The sequence below is a fragment of the Dermacentor variabilis genome, chromosome 3 (assembly GCF_050947875.1).
Source record: "Dermacentor variabilis isolate Ectoservices chromosome 3, ASM5094787v1, whole genome shotgun sequence".
Taxonomy (NCBI): Eukaryota; Metazoa; Arthropoda; class Arachnida; order Ixodida; family Ixodidae; genus Dermacentor; species Dermacentor variabilis.
Genome location: NC_134570.1, coordinates 181,587,085 through 181,607,528, shown reverse-complemented (window position 1 = coordinate 181,607,528; position 20,444 = coordinate 181,587,085). Strand labels below are relative to the sequence as shown.

The 20,444-nt window shown below is 45.3% G+C and overlaps 1 protein-coding gene across 1 annotated transcript in view; it reads right to left on the bottom strand.

Moving 5' to 3' along the window:
* Nucleotides 1–19,691, bottom strand: part of LOC142574934 (alanine aminotransferase 2-like) — a 95,384-nt gene extending 75,693 nt beyond the window's left edge. Inside the window, exons 1-3 of the mRNA XM_075683922.1 lie at nt 19,563–19,691; nt 10,838–10,927; nt 3,160–3,262 (exon numbers count right to left, since the gene is read on the bottom strand). Coding sequence (XP_075540037.1) covers nt 3,160–3,262; nt 10,838–10,927; nt 19,563–19,607 — 238 coding nt within the window. The 5' untranslated portion in view covers nt 19,608–19,691. The remainder of the gene's footprint in view (nt 1–3,159; nt 3,263–10,837; nt 10,928–19,562) is intronic.
* Nucleotides 19,692–20,444: the final 753 nt, after the last annotated feature.

The following is a 20,444-nucleotide window of genomic DNA, read 5'->3' as shown; positions in this document are numbered from 1 at the left end:
TACTGCTGCAGCTCCACCTTGACGTGCCTTGAACGATGCATTGAGCGTCGGCTTATTCGCACGTGCGACGCACAGTGTGCTTTCTCGTGTTTGTTAGACAGCACGCGCTTGATCGGTAACATTTATGTAGCAGCTAGTTACAAGCAGTTGAGCGCTTTGGCCCAGCTCTACAATCGGGTAGCCCATTTGAGAAAAGAATGCGGACACTACATCTTGACTCCGCGAGTTGACTTGCGTGTGTAGGGCAGTGGCGGTTGGAATCGCTTTGGCCCCCTGTCGTTCTTTAATACCAGTGCAGCACAGGCAATTTTAATCGCGATCAAGCCCGATAAGATGAATTTTAGAGCGCAGCTCTTAGGCGCCCGTTCCTGCACCGAGCGCCTGCGGTGCCCCTCGTAACCGAGCGAAGGAACACAGCGAAGAATTAAAGTTAACGCAGAGTGCAGCGGAAGATGAAAGATGGCGATAGCGAAGAGAGCGCGAGGAGGAAACCGCAAGAGGAAAGTATAGCGGAAGTGCGACGAGAGAAGCGTAGTGCCGCGCACGGCCGGCTTTGCATTGACGGCGGTATGAGAGGGCGCCAGAGTTGCGCGCGTCGTCTGTATGGAAACAAAGCGCTGCAAGAGCGGATGGGTTTCTGCGTTGGCTGCTCTGAATCGCGCACACGCGTCGCCTTTGCGCGGCCTCTCGCGATATACCGATTAGCGAGGCAGTCGCGCCACATTTCGCTCCGTTTCCAACGTGCCCCACGAGACGAATTGTCCGCGCCAGCCAATATACTGCGAAATGAAAACTCGTATAGAGCAATTCCAATTTCGCATTAGGAAGTATCGTAATTCTCGGTGAACTTTTTTCCGGTCGCGATCAAGAATGATAGCTGTTGCACGGTTCAGCAATCCAGCAAACCATGCCCAGCTAATTGACCTCACTCAGCATTACGGTACAGATGACAGCCTTTTATTGCGATCAGCCTGACCACTAGAAATAGTGGTCGAAAATGCCCGTGTATAGGCACCTAATCAGGATTAGACTCGGAAGTGCTCCAACGTGCCTGAATGACTGGGGTGTAGTTCATGATGGACGCAGAAGCCCGCAAATGCACGCAAAATTGTCGGATGACTTGCCGCTCAAGGCACTTTGCGTGCATTCGCGGCCTTCGTTCACGCTCGGAAAAAGGCTATTATGTAGCACGTATTTAGTAACAGAAAGCTGTATCGGGAATTTTCGATGCTGCTCTGCAATTACCTCACTGAAGCTTTTCATGTAATTATAACATTTGAGAAATTTATTAAATTTTTAAGTCTAATCATCTAATTGGGCGGAGCGAAAAAAATATTTAAGAATCTCTAAGCCACGGCAAGCAACACTATCTTGTTTCTGTCCAGGTACGTGGCATTTGCATATTTTTGATGTTTGCTGAAGTTACGTGGCACATCCTGTATATCTTACTATTTCGAGAGAGAGAGAGAGAGATGAAAGTCTATTATGACCAGGGGTGGCGGCGGTTGGGAGATTAACCCCCAGTCCCCACAGCCTCAGACGGCGGCCAGTCCTTGCTTTCTGGCGTCGTCTTCGGCCATCTGGACGGCCCAGAGATGCTCGTCTAGGTAAGCGCAGCAGCAAAGTCTCCCACTGCTCGGCCCTAGTTAGGATGCATGTACTGTTAGTGCGGTAGGTGTTGGTGATTGAGGCTTTGGGGGATTGTCAGACAATGTGATCGAGGTAAGCGCGGGCCTCACACGCCTTGCAGAGTAGGGATTATGCATCGGGGTAAATGCGGTTGTATAGCACGCGGTTCGGAAAAGTTCGCGTCTGAAGTAGTCGCCAAGTGGTGGATTGAGATATATTCAGTGTTTTGTGTCCTGCGGGGTAGCGCAACCGCTCTCTGCGGTAGTGGAGAAGGATTTCTCTGAACGCGGCCATTCGGTGCCGCGCGTGACCGCGATGCAGAACAGAGGGCTGGTCAGGATCGGTATACTCCGGAGAAGGATGATGCGCCGGGTGTGCGAGAGCTCGGCCGGCATCGTGGGCGGCTTCTTATCGAGCCAGACCCGCGTGACAAAGGGCCCAGATAATCTGGATGCGGCGTTGCCTTGAGGGAGGAGTGCCCGAGAGTATCTTCTACGCATGGGGTGCTATCAGTACTCTTGTGTAGCTGTGAATGGCCAATTTTGAATCGCTGATGATGCAGTGTGCATTGGTAGCGGCGTAGGCCAAAGCGATAGCCGTTTCCTCTCCTTCTTCGGGTTGCGTAGTGAGTATTGATGCGGCCGCGGCGCATCGATACGTACTATTTAGCGTCACATTTATTCAGGTTGGAGAATGAAGCTCAGCAGTCATGAACGTTCTCATTTGTTGTGACGGACTTTTAGCTGTTTATAAAACGAGCATCAATAAATAAATCTGACGGTCTCAGTTTCGTCACGTATGCCCCATTTCTCTAAAGATATCGGAAATATTTTTCACAAGCTGTATGATATTTCAGAGAAACGGCATATAGTTACAACCTGCTTTCCCAAACACTCTTCGCTTGCAATTGTATATCCTGCAGCGTCTTCACAATGTGTTACTTGGAGAAAGAAGAAATGAGTTCTGACGGGACGCAAAGATTCAGGCTTAAAGAAAAAAAAAATGCATCAGATTTTATCTAACAGTTTCAGGCATGAGAAACAGCTTTTTTTGAGTCTGTCATAATTCTAAGCAGCGCTACTGCATGGGACTACTTTATTTCTTTAACACCAGTTTTCACGGATCCAGCCCTGTAAACATTGATAATTTTTCAAACAATATTAACTTGACTGAGCCATCACCCATACGGCAGTGCTACGTAGCGTGTGAGCATTTTTGTGCTGTTTGCAGCGTTATATTTTTTGTAACTTACACTGTATCTTAAAAGGTCACAGATTGCATGAGTTGGTGTTGCGATTATTAAAGCACTCATGCGTGAAAATGATTACTAGTTTTATTTTTTACATTCTTGGCACATAGCACAACTTAATGACGCTATAGGCTGAATCTTCACAGAAACGCTTCATTTTTACCTGTATACGACCGTAAGTTTTGTGAAGCTGTTTCTTCTTGCATGCTTAATGCTTTGCCTGTGCCAACTTATGCGCCGAAATACTAGCAAACGGAAAACTTGTAAATAACTTGGCTCACCAACAGAGCGACCTGGGCACTTATCCATGATTTCTCGCGCCCGCTCAATGACATCCTGCGGCATGTTTTCAGCAACTCTTCCATATGCGCACACGCTGACAACCTGCAAACAAGTCATACAATTTCATGCGATGCAGTAATAACTGAAAACTTTAATTAAAATTTAAATAATTAATACATTAATACATTTTGTTCATTTTAATACATTTTTATAGGATTTAATACACTTTATTCGTACTTTCTAGCTTGCATGTCAAAATGAGAAACGGATCGAGGATGCTGAGAGCAATTGCGCTGTTTTAGCCGCAAGCTGGACATCGAAATAATTATCTCGCATGGCCGCTGTCAGGGCAATACCACACAAAAAACAAATTGCCACACTAACTGGTATTCTGAAGCCGGCATAACCTCAAATGCTGCTTTATGTTTTGAAATCGCTGTCGGTGTGTTGTATTATGTCCCAACTACAGGACCAATCCAATGTGTGTCAAGGTCAAGGTGTCTGCAACGTCCTCGAAGTACCTCTACTGGAAAAAACATCGCGTTATTTCAAGTGCGAGAAGCTTGTGTTTCCTTGTTCCGCAGATGTCAGGGAGCTATTCCACAATGCACCGCAAAGATGTTTTCTCTCGGAAGTCAAGGGCTTCTCGAAGACATCGACATGTATGAGTCCGTCGAATTAGAGAGTTTCTGATGACTTTTCTGGTGAAAGAAATGCGAACTGAGCGTAAGCATTTTTTGTCCCCTCCATGGGTTGTCCCCATGGAGGGTGCATCCTGAGAAAAGATGGCATTTTCAAGTACAAAGGGGTTATTTCAATTCAAGTTGGTGCCATTTTCAAGTTGGTGCCAATTCAACCACTGCAGTACTTACGAAACTGATGAGAAGAGTACTTCATGGTCTGGGAAATGTTTAAGATTATATTGATTATATTTTGGTGGCGACAGACACTTCGGAAGAGCCCCTAGAAGCATTAGAAGAATTATTTTATAGGTTACAGGAAACCAAACTAACCATGAAGCCAACGAAGTGTGAATTTCGTTTTCACGCGGTGTCATTTTTGGGACACAAGTTACGCATGGGACGCATAGCGACGAAAGCGGCAATACCAGAGAAGATTCAAGAAGCAAACCCGGCGAAGAACAAGAAAGAAGTGCAGTATTTTCTGAGATTGACGGGGTTCTACAGGGACTCCATTCAACGTTATGCGGAGATAGCTGGTCCTCTGGCGGAATTAGCAAAGGTGCAAGCAATACAGTGAAAGGGACAAAAGTGCAAGATGACGCATTTGAAACACTCATTCAGCACATGGCCAATCCTGCCATTCTATTCGCGGCCACCACAGAAAGGGAGTTTGCTTTGCACACAAATGCATCAGAGAAAGCGCTTGGGGCGGTGTTGCTACAAGAAAAATAAAATATGTTATATCCGGTATTCTATGTCGGCAAACGACTGCTTGAAAGAGAAAGGCACCACTCAACCATGGGAAAAATATGCTGAGCTCTTGTATGGGCGGTCAAACGGTTTCACATATACACGTATCGAAACCATTTCAGGGTGCAAACATCTCACCAACCCCTTGAGTTCTTAAACAAAGCAAAATTGACTAATTCCAGAGTGATGAAATGGAGCCTTATGATTCAATAATATAGCTTCCATGTAGAATAAATCAAGGAAAGAGAAAATGTTGGAGCAGAATTTATGACTACAACTCATAGTACACGGTGTGACAAGTGTTACATCAGTTTACTCTAGCAGTGTTGTGGTATAGGAGAGTTCGACAATGATTTTTCGTGTTTAATAGTGAACTCGATGATGTGTACAGTGCAGTGAATAATTGAATTGAAGTGAGGTGTGGGGAAGGTAAACAGTGGTGTAAGACAAAAATGGTGGAAGACAGCAAGTGTTAACGTTGGACTGACATATGAAGACAGCGGAAACATCCCATTCAAGGAAAAAGAAGCAGTTTCTCAAAGGGAAAAACTCTTGAAGGTGGGCATATGTCATGAGCCAATAAAGAAAGAAAGAAAGAAGAAAAAGCAGAATATCAGAAGAGGACAAGAAAGCACGAGGAGTCGGTGTAAAAAAATAAAGAAAAAAAAAGAAGTTAGAAAATAAGAGCGTCCGAATAAAAAGAATACTATATATGAAAGAAGTGCAAAAGTGCACGCGGAGCTACGTGGCCAAAGGGGAAAAAAAAGACACGTAGCCGAAGAGAGCGACCAAGCTACGCTATGGAATGACGAGAGGCAGAAGGAGCTGGAAGCCGTCAGGGTGGATGGAGCGCGGAGACGGCGGACACCCACTGGAAGCTGCTCTTCAGCTGCCGCGGCCGCGACTCGAGAGCTGAGTGGGCGTTCCACCGGAGACCGCACAGCTACAGGCTGGCGGAGTCGTTTCCCAGACTACCTGCGGTTACGATCCACAGGCCAAGAGGAGTCGACCGGGCGGTCCAGGCGCGTCGGTCACCCCACCGCCCTCACTCAGTGAGCCGGTCTACTGTGGGCCGAACATCGAACACAGCGACTTCGAGTCCCCGACGCATCGGCGGCCGCAACGACGTGTCGTCGGAAGCAGCGACAACTAGGCGACGCGGCTACGTCGATGGATTTGATGTAAATATTTTGAACTTCATAACACGTCGTGCGTAAAGACTTTAGGCAACATTCTCAATTAGCGCGCGTTGTAGATAGTTTGTCGTGTGTTAGGTTTTCTTGCTATTGGGTTTGTAACGCGTGCTTTCTTGATATATGTATTTTTATGCTCACTTTTCTAACAGAAACGTTCCTTGCGTCGTGTTTACAAGCATCAGACTTTGACAATGAGCCATTGCTTTGCCCTGCACTGCCGCCGCGATCAGCCCACGGTTGTTTTCTATCCCCCGCCTCCACCCCCCCCCTAGTCGCAGAATATCCTTTGTCGGTCTCGGCGTCAACGGGTCCGACAAAGCTACCGCGTTCCACTCCTAAAGGCGAAGCTTAAACGCCCTACAATGTTTTTGACCGATGACTCTGAGTCTTTCTTCACAACTAATTTTCCTCTGGACTTCTCTGACTTCAAACGAGGCCCAAACCATGCCACCCTGCACTGCCTGGTTTGTGGTTTTTCTGCGGGCTCCCAAAGCCAATCGACCTACCGATCTTTTGTTAACTTCAAGCCCCGACAAGTTTTCTGATTTTAAGCACAATCTACCTAGCGCACGGTGCATTTCGGCCGGCGCTGATTGTGTCGAGCTGAATGAGGTCGAAAGAGGCTGTCTGTGGACGCGCCTGTCTCCTCGCTGGCACCTCAGTCCTACCAAGCAGCACTTCAGAAGCAGCCGAAATGTACATGCATACTATGAACATCTACAGAGGATATGTACATGAATTAGACATTCACATTTTCAGAATAAGCCTCCACCCTCGTTCTGTGGTGCGAATAAGTGACATCACACACAGGGGTATATGCCACTTATTCCGAGGTGTCCAGCGACTAAGGCATACTGAAGCTGGTATAGGCAAGTGGATTCGAAAGTTGTAGGAAGTGCGAGAAGTTCTGGGCCATCAGAGTTCATATTGCGTAGGTATCGAATATCATCACGGAGTGTGACCAGGTTGCATGAGGCGGATGGGCGAGAGCTTAGACGCCGGGTGATGGATCTCAAGTTTTCGTCGCTGAGCTGTTCGGTGCGTATCTAACTCGAGTCCATGGATTAGATATGCCTTCCATGCTGCGTCACCATTATACGTAAGGCCCAATGCCCGCTTGTGCGTCCTATGCTGCTGACTAATTTTGAATAATTTTTATTTCTCATTTGCCAAATGGAAGGAGGCTCCAGAAAAAAGTGAAATTAATTTGCTTTAGAAGATCGAGCCAGCTCTACACAGAAGTTGGACATATGTAAAAAATTCTAGCCACCAAGATTTTTGTACAACAAAATTAATGAAATTGCTGGAACGAGAAAAAAACGAGAAAAACATGACACAGGCTTACTACACAGGCTACATACAGGCTTACACAGGCATACACAGGCTTACATGCTTACTAATTAATATATTTGTTCAGACTAACTACGCGGAAGTGTTACGTTGCTCACATATATGGTGCAGCAAATACACTGCAAAATTTATCACTAGGGCGCAATAAAAACTTCATTTTTTTATTAATTGATCTTTATATTGTGTGCATGAAGTGTGCTAATAATACAGGAAAAGGGTGGCAAAGCATTTCGTTGCAGAATGTCGTACGAGAAAATGGGATTCTCCATAGTTCACATAAGCTAGAGAGATATAGATGCGCATTATGAAGCAACAAAACGACGGACATCATCCAAAAGAAGTACTAAAAAGGATTAAATCTAAAAAGATATTTCCGCTTTCCTACGGTAGCCTTGTTCACAATGCGATGAAGGAAAGTTCACGGAAGCTCCGTCCTGCCCAGACTGGCTTCCGTCGAACCCTCGACTTCAGATGTGTATTATGTGCGAATATTTCTAGCTATTTTAGCATATCATGGGGGTTTTGTTTGCCTTGATAATAATACTTTGCTAAACTGAATGAGTAAAGGTTTGAACTGGAATACGGTTTAGCCATTTAAAAAAAGTCAGATGTATCTGTCTCGGTTTCACACCAGCGGTATGACGCATTGCTTTATGTTGCAGCACACGCATTCTAGTTGGAAGGGTTAGCTTAGTTCTGCCCCATACAAGGCAGAGTAATTAATGTGAGATAAGGACAGGATATTAAAAACATGTAGTGTGACAGTGAACGGCAAAAAAGAACTTAAGGTAATCAATATGCTGACGGATTTTCATTTCTGTGTAATGGCGCCGTTCAGTCGGGTCCACCCATAACATTCCTGTTCGAAAATGAACACCAGGTACTTTAAGTGAGTATACTATTTCTATGGAAGATTGACCAATTATAAAATCATGAGGGAACGTGGCGCTATTATGTGTATAATGTCTGGATTTTGCGAGCTATTCCGTTCTAGTATGGGGTTTTTGTATGCCTTAATAATGATACTTAGCTGAACTCAATAAGTGAATATGTGAACTTACATGCGGTTCAGCCATGTAAAAAAAAAGTCAGGGCCAGTACTCATATAATTTTCTTGCACAAGAGCTGCACGTAAGAGTTAATTTCAGCAAATCCTGACGCTGTACATACCTTTAGCAATGGCAGCTAGCCAATGGCAAAGGGGACTTATGAATGAAAAACATTGTGAATTCGGCTTCAGATGTATGTGCGTTGGTCCCACACCAGCTGTAGGACGCAGTGCTTTATTTTGCACCAAATGCATTTGAGTTAGAAGAGATAGCAAAGTTCTGCCCCGTAAGAGACAGAGTAATTAGGGTGAGATAAAATACGGTATTATATATGTGTGGCTTGAAAGCTGAAGGCAAAACAATTTGAACTTATCAAATAGCTGACGGATCTTGATGTCTGCGTAATGGCAAGCTTTACTCGAGTCTACCCATGACGTACGTGTTTAAAAATGGACGCCAAGTGCTTTAACTTTGTCTACTACTTATATGAAAGATTGACCGATTGTAAAAGTGTGAGTCGACATGGCTGCTTATTTTCCGGGTACAAAATAATATTATTTGTTTTGTTACACTTAATCTCTAAAGCATTATTCTGCTCTAGACGTATATATTTTGGACTGGTGTAATAATCTTTATATGAATTGACTCAAGTGTATCAGTGCGATATATCAAAAGTGTTCTCAGAGTAAATTATGTATTGTGCATCAGGAGTCAACATTTCCATGCCGTTGTTGTAGAAGTTAAAGACTAGTGGTCCTGAAATATATTCTTGTGGTACCCCGGTAAGTATTGGCCGTAGGCTAGATAAATAGCATTCTCCATATATTGCTTGCCTTTTATTACCTAAATGCTGTTGTATTAGGGGAAGAAGTATACCACATATACCGCACAATTCAGGCTTAATCAATAAGGTAAACTGGTTCTGGTGGTCAAAGGCCTTGGAAAAGTCAAGGTGTTTATCTCCAACACATTCTTTTTCGTAAGCTTGCAGAATTTTCTATGCGCCAAAAGTACATGCTCTGTATATTGGCTCTTTCGGAAAGGCAATCGTTCAACGTGGAATGAGGGAAAGTTCAACTAGAAAATTTTAAATCCCTGTGTTCTGTTTTAATCCTTTCGCAAATGCCGGTAGAATGGAAATTGGGCGGTGATTTGTCAAACCATTCTTAAGCATTTCTTTAAATAACACAGTTATGCTGGATATTTTCACCACGTTTGAAAACGCGCCAATTGAAAGCGCTTGGTTGTAAGTGTTAGCTGAGGAGACATGGCATCAATGAGCAGCTTGATGGACTTCATTTGATGGATTGATGTTTGATGTTTAATGGCGCAAGGGCCAGGTGTGGCCAAAAAGCGCCATGCTAAAGGACTTTATTTGACTGCCGTCAATGTCACACACATGACGGTTGTTAGATAATACGAATACATTCCATATCTCAGTATCTCAAATTAGCTCTAAGTTCCCACTATTCATATTCCTCGGCACTCTTTTCGAGGTCTCAAGGAAGTTAGCTAAGTGAGATTGTTTCCGTGACTGTGTAACATGGGCAAGCGCAAACTAGCCCAGATAGTCCGATTCCGTGTGCTCTTGCCTTTGTTATGGGATGTACGTCGTGACAGAAATATATAAATGACAAAACCAGTCACTGCTTAGTCCCATCTAACGCTGTGTACAAACTATTCACGGTGGTTTGCTGATATTATTCAGGTCAACTGCATCTTTTGGCGCTTGAAGGCCCGGAGAAAAGTCACCGAGGCGGGCAAGTGTTCCGATTTCCACGTACCAGATGTCGCTACAGCATTAACTTTGGTAGTATTTTGCGAAATATTTTAAGAAGCTTGGCGGCATTATTATTAGATTTTACATTCTAGTAAGCTGTGGGATGACAGTATGCCCAAATCTTTCTCTTGGCATGTCCCAGACCAGGACGAATTTTTCTTCAACTGCGAGGCTTTTCTTTCTAGGAACCCGTTAAGGTTTCCTTTGTAGCGATTTGCTGCCTTTAGGCGAATGTCTGGATTTTCTTTTATTAGTTACTTCTGTCCACCTTGCGTGTTTCTGCAGAACTATTACGTCATATCTACCGCAGTTTCTCAGAGCAGCGGGTCAAATGCGCATAGAGCTTAACGTGTAACCTATAGCATTAACATTACACATGCAACTAAAACTCTCTATTACCAGATGTAAGTCTGGAACGACTGCATAAATTGCTGCGCACTGCAGGGCTATTTGTGGGAGCACGTTTAGAGATTAAAAGTCCAAAGGGAGCATACGATGACACAGCGGCAAGACAACGATTTCCATGTTTGCGCTGCCCTTTCTATACCTGTTCTCACATAAACTAATAGAACTTCAGCTCCTTATTCTGCATCAGTTGGCTTGCTACTTAAGCTACTGAAAATACCAAAAATGCATTGGTTCAGGTTTTGATGGTGTACCAAAACACGCATTTCATTTATTGGATGATGATTTATCATGTATCCGAGCATATTACTTTGCGGGTGCACGTGTAAAGAAATGATGAGTACTTTTGAGGACAGTGTGAGTGCCTAAGCAAAGAATGGACTGTTGATAAATAAATAAATAAATAAATAAATAAATAAATAAATAAATAAATAAGATCTTGAGGCTTCCGAAGCACCACTCACCTGGCGAAGAAAAGTGATTGGTTTTTGGCCTTGCGCTTGTGGATCGCTGAGGTCACACCTAATAAGATAGGGAAATCCTTGCTGTCTACCCTAATCAATTAAGAGAGAAAAACAAGAAAGATATTGCTGAGACAACATCTGCTGGTAAATTTGCAAGTTATTTGCAATGAGTGAAATACTATTTGAGTGTTAGCTCTAATCGGTATTTCTAGACAAATTTCTTTAACTTCTGAGTAGAGATTGCATCCAACCATTATTTCCCGCTAATGCAGGAGTGTCTTCCAGGGCACCATTTGAGAGGTCAATATCAGAGGATGACTTTGCTACTTAAAGCCATATTAGAGCTTCTATTGCATTTTGAGACAAAACCAAATGAAAAGAACTTGTCCTGCTTACATTTTGCAACAAAGCTTCCAAGTTGTTTGATAACTCCAACATGCGACTTAACGCCTCGTAGCCTTTGTATACATACGCGTGGTCATAGATTTCGTCCATTTCCACCCTCGTTCTGGTCAGCTTGCGTGTGCAAGTAAGGCAAGAGCGCAAATGGTAGAATGGCCACTAACAACAGCCCGTACTTATGTAGTTATTTAGCGTTGTTCAAAACGTCGACAAAAAAAACCTTCATACGCCTACTCCAGATGTGGCATCCTGCGCTTGACGCTTAACGTGTCATACGCCTCTGTATATTCGCGATAACGGGACAGGTTTCAGGGGCTGCGTGACTTTTGTTTTGGTTGGGCGCTACGTAATGATACAGTTGAATGACCGCGTGTGTGATGTGCCACTCATAATAATTGATTTAAATGCTGTGTATTCTTTTCTGGAGATCCCTAAGTAAAATAAAATTTATTTCCCAACTCTTGCGCCTTGCTCCACATAGCACTCAACCTAGGCTCTGAAAGTCGATGGCAGCGCCGCCCTTCGACTAAAGTGTCCCCTACGCCTAATAAAATACCAGAGTAAGGGCTAAGTGAAAATGTGACAAACTGCCCTCGGCGTCTACTAGAGTTCACTACAGTGATGTTGCGCTATTAAAGCAGATCATCATAGCATTTAGCAAATACGCCGGAGTGTTGCTTAATATAGCAGTTTCTTCTTGAGCCACTCTCACCCGAACTGACCTGGAGGCTCAATTAAGCCTCCTCCGCAAGGCCCCGTGCTTGGTGGTGGGCGCTGGAGTCCTGGAATGAGGAGCCACCCTCTGGCCCCCATAACCCTATTTTTACTATGTCCTTTGTCTCACTCTTCAATCGATAGGCTGTGCTGATCTCCACTAGACGGATCACTAACGTAGATATGTATCTGGCAAATACGTTTGGCGGAAGCCCGCAAGGTGGATAAAAGTTTACTCTTTCGTTACCGAGCCTATATACATAAACTAATTTGATCGACACTTTTTCTACATGGTGGCAAACATTACCGTTAGATTACCCCCACAGCAGGTTGCCATTATCCTTCAAGAGAAAAGTGTATAATAGCTGCGTCTTACCAGTACTCACCTACGGGGCAGAAACTTGGAGGCTTACGAAAAGGGCTCTACTTAAATTGAGGACGACGCAACGAGCTATGGAAAAAATAATGATGGGTGCAACGTTAAGGGATAAGAAAAGAGCAGATTGAGTGAGGCTAAAAATGCGACATTAAGAACATCTTAGTTGAAATCAAGAAAAAGAAATGAGCATGGGCAGGACATGTAATGAGGAGGGAAGATAACTGATGGTCATTAAGGGTTACGGACTGGATTTCAAGGGAAGGGAGGCGTAGCAGGTGGCGGCAGACAGTTAGGTGGGCGGATGAGATTAAGAAGTTTGCAGGGACGACATGGCCACAATTAGTACATGACTGGGGTTGTTGGAGAAGTATGGAAGAGGCCTTTGCCCTGCAGTGGGCGTAACCAGGCTGATGATGATGATGGCCCCCACTAGCAATACCATAAACATTATTTACTGACAACTAAACTTTAACTGTTGCTCATATTTGGTCAATTTTGGCATATTGCGGAGGCTGAAAAAAGAAACCTCCAACTATAAGTACCGCCCAAACTAGTCTTCAGTGCTCCTAGCACTTAAGGAAAAAAGTCGCAGTTTCTTCCAAAAGCGAAGCATCGATGGCGATAGCAAATTATTCGACAACTATACGAAGTAAAGATAGTAGTTTTATCGGCGCATAATCTTTTAAACGTAGGAAAGGAATACAACTAAGTTAACAAGCCTGGTGCCACGCGTACACAAGGGTACACATCTCAGTCGATGAGCGCAGACGCTAGCTGTCAAAACACTGGAGTGGGGAAGCACGGCAGCAGCAACGAGCAAATTGACCTTCGTGCTGCCTGTCGCATGAACGCGAACTAAGCCGTGAAAGCACAGCGCACGTCGGAGTCTGTACTCGTCGCAGATGACTTTCAAGATACAGCAGCCTGGGAGGGCGGCCGCCTTGAGTGTCTGTATAATTGCTACCGCAATAAAAAGGCTACCCAAAATTTACGCTATGGCCACCTCGGTTGCATAATTTTTGAAGGACTTCAACAATTAACACACAGAAGGTTCTGTCGGCCTGCCTAACTTTTCCGACTGACATCTAGGCTGTTATAACGCTGTCTCACCGCCTGTTCCAGTGCCCTTATTGATTAGTGTGCCATATTGTGCAACACTCCACAATAATGTGGAGTATACTGTACAGAATCTGAACAAAACACGTGGACGCTTCAGAGCCACTTGAAGCCGCACTAGAATAGATTGCTTGCACGGAGAAGCTGATCGAACACATTATGCAATATCATGGCTATTCTGCATGCTCGTTGACCTTACAGCATTGCTTCGGGCGCGTAATGAACGCAGGCAAACACAAACCACGTGCTTGCTGCAATGAGCAAAAACAAATGACCCCGGCAAAATAGGAACTTACGCGTTTTCACACTTTCCAAGGTACTGCTTTCCAGCGTAGTTTACATATCATTATGCCTATCATTAGTGACTACAAATCCGCATATTATTATTTTACGTGGTCAAACTTACAAAGCAGCAAAGTAAGAGCCAAGCACACAATTGGCAAACCAATTTTTTTACCCTCAGTATTAAAATAAAATAGCAAATTTATACTTTCTTTCTGGTTCCTTGAAGTTCTTCGTTGAAGCCGTAAATATGCAGGTGTTTACTACAGTGCGCATGCGACATCTTTGCTAGAAATCAAAGGAAACCAACAATTCCCGTTGTTTCTTAAATAACGAATTATGGCGCCATTCTGTGTACCCTGTAGAAGCCTCAAAGGACTACAACTCCGTGGTGCCCACTGTTGGGTCATGACGCAGTGAAATCAATACCCCAAACAGTGTAGCTCTAGTGACTATGAGAAAAAAATATGAGGTTGTGTAATTTTCCATTTAAAATGTCACCTGAAACACCTGCATGCCACCAATGTTTTGTGTACTGTCGAAGGTCCATATGTATATCTCTATGACTTCGTTTATTACCCAATTATTTCTGCCCTTGTTACTTTATTCTTTTTCACCAGACCCACAGTAGATAAATGTTGGGCCTTGTACGTAGTGACTTGCATCATTGCTTTTCTAATATGTGAAGAGCACCCGAGCTAAAGCTTTCTCTTAATGTTTACGGCGTCTGCAAAGGGGCCTTGTTAATTGCTTACCGCTAAGAACAAAATAAGCCAAATATTGAACATGGAAAGTTTAGGAAACTTTTACCTAGCCAAGGCGTCACCCCCCTTCCCCCCATATCTGCCCCTGGCCCCTAAAGAAAAAGACGAATTCGTGACGTTACGCTGACTCATCGGGGCTGTGGTTCGGCGCGAATTAATAAAAAGAAATAAACCTTCACGTTTCTTTCTTCCTTTCATATTGATCCTATTATCGCGAAATTAACTAAAATATAGATTTGAACAAGTACAGGAAAGCGGAAACTCGTTTAGCGTATCTAGTGTTCCTTTATTGCTACTGCATATCAGTTTTCAGTTGGAATTGTCTACTACAATATAAGTTGTCTACTACAAATGAGTTGTCTACTACGAAATCCAATACGATGATAAATTGATTTTTTAGAAAAAAGGGCTATTTATTTATTTAGAACTGCTCCGAGTGATGAATATACGAAGATTACGTTTTATCAGCTAAAATGTGTATCAGTAGCCGACCTATACAAATCTACCTGAATTAATCATTATTTAATATATGGAGAGCGCAACACAGTTTTTTTAAGACACTTACGTTTCTAACAGAACTACTGCGGTTTTAGTACTACACGAAAAAAACATTATTGGTTCGTACCACGCATACTCAGAAGCTATGGCTGCCACATGGCAAATATATATTACCGACTAACTTAAACAATTTGTGAGCATATCTCCACTGCCCACTTTTAACCAGATTCTTAGATCAGGCATGTTATCTTCAAAGGTGCTCGGAAAAGACATTTTTTCATGCGTGAGATGCTTCTACCTATAATTCTATAGCTAAAACAATGAAGCATTTCCTGGAAGTGCTGTTATGTTCATTTCGTTCAAAGTTATACTTCGAGTTGTACGTATTGTAGATATTGCTTGTTAATCTACAAAACTTACTTTATCGCTATGTGGAAATGTGACGCGTCCTTTCTATTCTACTCAATTGCTTGTCGCGAGGTAGCTGCAAAGATGCGCAAATAAGGCGCAGAGCTCATCAAGCCTTCATGGATTTTCCTCTATGCGCCAAGCATATGCCATTTGTGTACGTATGCTGAAATAAATTTAACTTGATCTGGTTTAGTTGTAAGATGGTTTAAATGGTGCGGGCTTTGTCTTTCGTAATTTATGATTGACGAGTATGGTTTAACATGGGTGGGTTGCACTTGTAGGCCCGCCGACGATTCTTTGGAAATGCAAGGTGCACTCGAAGGCTTCTCGTAGTGGGTCGTGCATTGCTTAGTTATGTCTGTGTGCACACCACACCGCGATAAGTCATCATAGATAGTACAGTCTACATCAGGAGAGCGCTGTACGAGCGGTAAAAGCTTGGCCGATGCCGCATTGAACATGTTCGGTAAGAGTTCCGAGTCCTCCGTGGTGTCAAGACCTGTGACGCGAACGGCCTCGAATTGTGCAGTGATGACGTGGTCATAGAGGGAGGCGCAGGCACGTTTGTAGATTTGGGAGGGCTAGTAGGAGGAGGCCAAATGTGAACGATGAAGCTATGGCAGACGTTTTCGAACGCTTCTTTGTCTTACAGAAATGAGGCCCATGTCTAGGATTACGTGCTTTCGGGCTAAGCTAGGGTTGTCGGCGTCTTTGAGCTATCCAGAGGTGTGCGGTAGCCTATAAGTGTTTGCGGGAGGAACTATTCGTTTCTGAAGTGGGATTGATAACGTCGGAGAGTTTACCCACAAAGATAAGGGATACGGGCCCGAGGTTATGAAATAAGAAGAATTCGCCTGATTTTAAGATAAACGTTATGTCCGCATGTCACATTCCAAGTAGACTGCCGGTAATCCAATGCTTGTTGTTGAACACGCCGAGTTATTGACAACCTTGATAATTAAGGATGTATAGGAGATGGTATGATGCACCATTCACTCCCCGTACCACATTGTGCTGCATATTGCAATGGATACGTAGCGCTTCAGCATCAGCGATATCGCCGTCTAAGGGTGTCACGCGACCATGGGAACTATCCACATAATATCAGCGGTTTCAACAGCAATTCAACACCGTTTCATCTGTTCGTGTATGGTCCATTTGTCAAGCCTTGTGTTCTGCAGACGCGTCTGGATAACTTTAGTGGTGTACAGTTTGGCTTAAATCAGATGCATGCGAGTACGTAGGAGTGACTTATCAGGTCTTTGAAGTTCTCAGTGCCTGTTCGAGGCAGTCGCAGAAGGTGTTCCAATTCTCGAAGGTGTTGGTGGAGGGAGGGTTGGCTATGGTTGTGGTTTAGGTTGCGCAATTGTAGGGATTGACCGTGGAGATCGTGGCTGGCATTGGTGCCTTGGGCACGGTGTTTTGTATATCTGTCAATATACCGAGGATGGCGGTGATAAAATGCTCGAGTTCTTGCGTGGTTCGATCCCAGCTCGATACTGGCCTCGGCGGTCTCATTTTTCTGGCGCTGCAATGCAAAAAGTACTGATGTGGCGACGCACTCCCCGCATATTTGTGCGCAACCTCCGCCTTGTTATCATCCGGTCCAGCGTAACGCATCCAGTTGGGCGAAGCTCCCCGGTTTCGGTGGCAGAGGTAATTGGCGCCATCGCTGTATTGGGCGAACCCGAAAATCCGTTTCCTTTCTATGGCCTAGTAGATCGTCGCGCGCACGCGCGCCGATCCAGGTAGCCGAACCCTTCCCCCCAACTCCTCTGCAATCACCCTCCCTCGTTACTCCCTCGCAACTCCCTCACCTTCGACTGTCTTCGCGTGCACGCCGTGCGGCTCCGCCGGCCCGGCGCCAGCTCAGCCCGCTGCATGACGTTTCATGTTTCGTTATCTGCTGTTATCGCGAAGCGTGCGCTGTTGTGCGTTCACCGGCGTGGGTAGTTTCGTGGTCCGCGGCAGCTGTGTGCTTGTGCTCGGCGATGTTTCGCCCGTTTCACGACTCGTACCTCTCGTGCATCGTGCAGTGGCGCACAAATACCTCAAAAAGAAGCCCTGCAAGGTTGTTCCGGGTGCATAAAGTCAACAGGTGAGCGCTCAGACCCAAGTACTATCGGCGTCAAATGAAAGTTGAACAGCGGAGCGCGTGGCCCAAGCACAAGTTAAGATATAGTGCGTGCCGTCAAGTCATCACCATTGGTGCAGTTTGCACCGTCATCGCCCTCGCCGCGCGCGCGAATCTACCTTGCGATGACGGTGCAAACTGCACCAGGCGCACCGCTATTCGCGCTGACAGCACTTGTGGCTTCGGCGATCTGTGCGACAAGACTCGCCATAAACTGCAATATTTTAGCTTTGTTTTTATATTTTATATCCTTCCTTTCAAATGTAAGAACCAGGACAGAAGCGAAATTATGTCATTAGAGGGGGATCGCCCAGTGCGGCCAAATTGGATGTGCGCGCCTGTTAACGGTGATGACTGGACGGCGCGCACTATATCTTAACTTGTGCTTGGGCCACGTGCTCCGCTGTTCAACTTTCATTTGACGCCGATAGTACATCAGAAGGCGCATGTACACGAACACAGCCCTGTCCATGTCTGTGCCCCATGAGGCTCCGGACTTCGTTGCGCCTTGATTACGCTACACTTGCCTCTTCCCGGCAGAGAAAGCTGACAAACAGATGTTCCTCCTCATTGTTACCTGGTCTATGACTTGTGTTTTTCCGTGCCAAGTCTCATTCTGCAACTTAGTAACTTGCCCAGCTTTCCATACCGCCCTCAGTGCTTTTTCTGTGTGTAACGTTCTACAGACGACACTAACAGCTGAAAAATTACTGTTCGTGTTTGTGTAGTATCTCAGTAACCGCCGATGGGAAAACCGCGCGAACAACTTTCATGTGTAGGCATGATACGCTTTTTTTTCTTCTGGAAAGCATGAGCATTGCAAGTGTCCTACATGCAGATTTTTGCAGTTCGTGTTTACTATACAAACGAGTGCCCAGTGGATGCGACTTAGTGCCTTAAGTGACGTAATTTTATTGCTAAGCATTGCATTCGGATCGAAAGAAAAGTCGTGTTTTTGGCTTATTTTACCTGGTCTTTGATTGAGGAATAAGCCTTTCTGCCCCCCACAGGGGCGTCTGCGTCAGCAGGTGTTTGGTGTGTTGCGACATCGCGTACCCGAGCACATGAGGGTTGGACCCTCCCGCGTGTAGCCGTGCGCGGCTTAGCCGTGTCTGGGGAAAGGGGGATCCTAGGGGTTGAGCCGATGCCGGGTGCTAGGACCTTTAAGGCCCCCCGGCGGAGGCAACACACCTCTTTGGCCTCTGCTTCACATAGACGGCACCTCCAGACTGACCCACCTGGAGGAAATCGGCAGTCGCCTTTTCCTCTCTTCCTCTCCATTCTTCGTCTTTCTCTCCCACTTTTCCTTCTTTCCTGTTTTCTCTTCACTTCTTATTACTTCCGTATTTCCTGGCGGCAAGGGTTAACCTTGTGCATTATGCCCAACCTCGGGTATAGGTATTTGGTTATAGTGGGGATGTACCGCTGGCGTGCGCAGAACTGAATACTTCCCGTCCTGTGTCGTCCCCTGGTTGGGCTCCATGGTGGGTGGCGGCCATCCCTGCCGAATATATTATTATTACTAATGGAATCAAATTCCCCTCCACTCCCTGATCGCTCCTTCAAGAGGGGTGCACCGAAGATTCCTTCAACTTCTTCATGAGTCAGAAAGAAACATTCCCAAAATACCATGTTATTCACAGTCAACATGAAAGCAAGACAGTCGGAACAATATCTCTTTTGTTGTGGCAAAATCATTGGCAAACTCCATCGGCCCTGGTTACAATGTAACTAAAATGGGAAGCGGTTATCTTCTTCTTGAACTTCGTGACAAACCACAGTACAGTAAATTGTCAAAACTAATTGCTTTTGGGGACACTCCAGTTTCAGTAGGCCCACACAGATCTTTGAACACTGTCCGCGGTGTCGTCTCTGAAGATGACATGCTCGATCTTAGTGAAAGTGAGCTACTTGAGGGATGGCAAGATAAAAATGTAGTAAAGGTCCAGAGAATAACGATTAGGCGGGACGGAAAGGAAATCCCCACAAAACACATAACCTTAACTTTTGGAACTAGCAATTTACCAGACTCAATAGAAACAGGATACTGCAAACTCCGTGTAAAGCCATACATTCCTAACCGACGCCGATGCTTCAAGTGTCAGCGGTTCGGGCATGGTTCACAAAGCTGCCGAGGGCGCACTAGTTGTGCCAAATGTGCATCAAACGAGCACTCATCTGTCACTTGCACTTCCACCACCCATTGTGCTGTGACGGGGATCACCCAGCGTACTCTCGTTCTTGCCCATCCTGGAAAAAAGAAAAACAAATCATCGAAATCAAAATCAAACTGAACCTTTCCTTCCAAGAGGCGCGCAAGCACTTCTCGATGAAACAATCTAGTCCGTCTTACACCGATGTGGCGCGCCGGGGGGCAGCGCTACATCATTCGGCGGCCGCCCAAGTCACACGGAGTGTGACGGCGGCCACACCACCAGCCCCCCCCCCCCCGGCCGGAACAGCCAGCGCTGTTCGGGCCCCTCAAAGGAGGAACAGCAGACCCTCGGGCCTGTTGAACCTAGGGCCACTGCGCGTGCAGATAGGCCCACCACCCCCGCGAACGTGCCCGCTGCGCAGGCACTATCCACCGCCTCAGACGAGGTGATGGTTACGAACACAAATCCGGCATCTCGGACGCCCAAGGAACGGCGCAGCTCCCTCGAGCGCGTCCGGAAGATAGAGAGATCTCGTTTCACGGGGCCTGGAAAGGTCCCGTGAGATAATTTGTAAGATTTGTAAGAGACACAGCACAAAACACATATATTATGGATACACAGATAATACAATGGAATGTGAGGTGTTTACTCCACAACCTAGACGACATTAAGGAACTTTTACATAGGTACACCCCAAAGGTGCTGTGTGTCCAAGAAACACCTCTTAAACCTTCACAAACAAACTATCTCC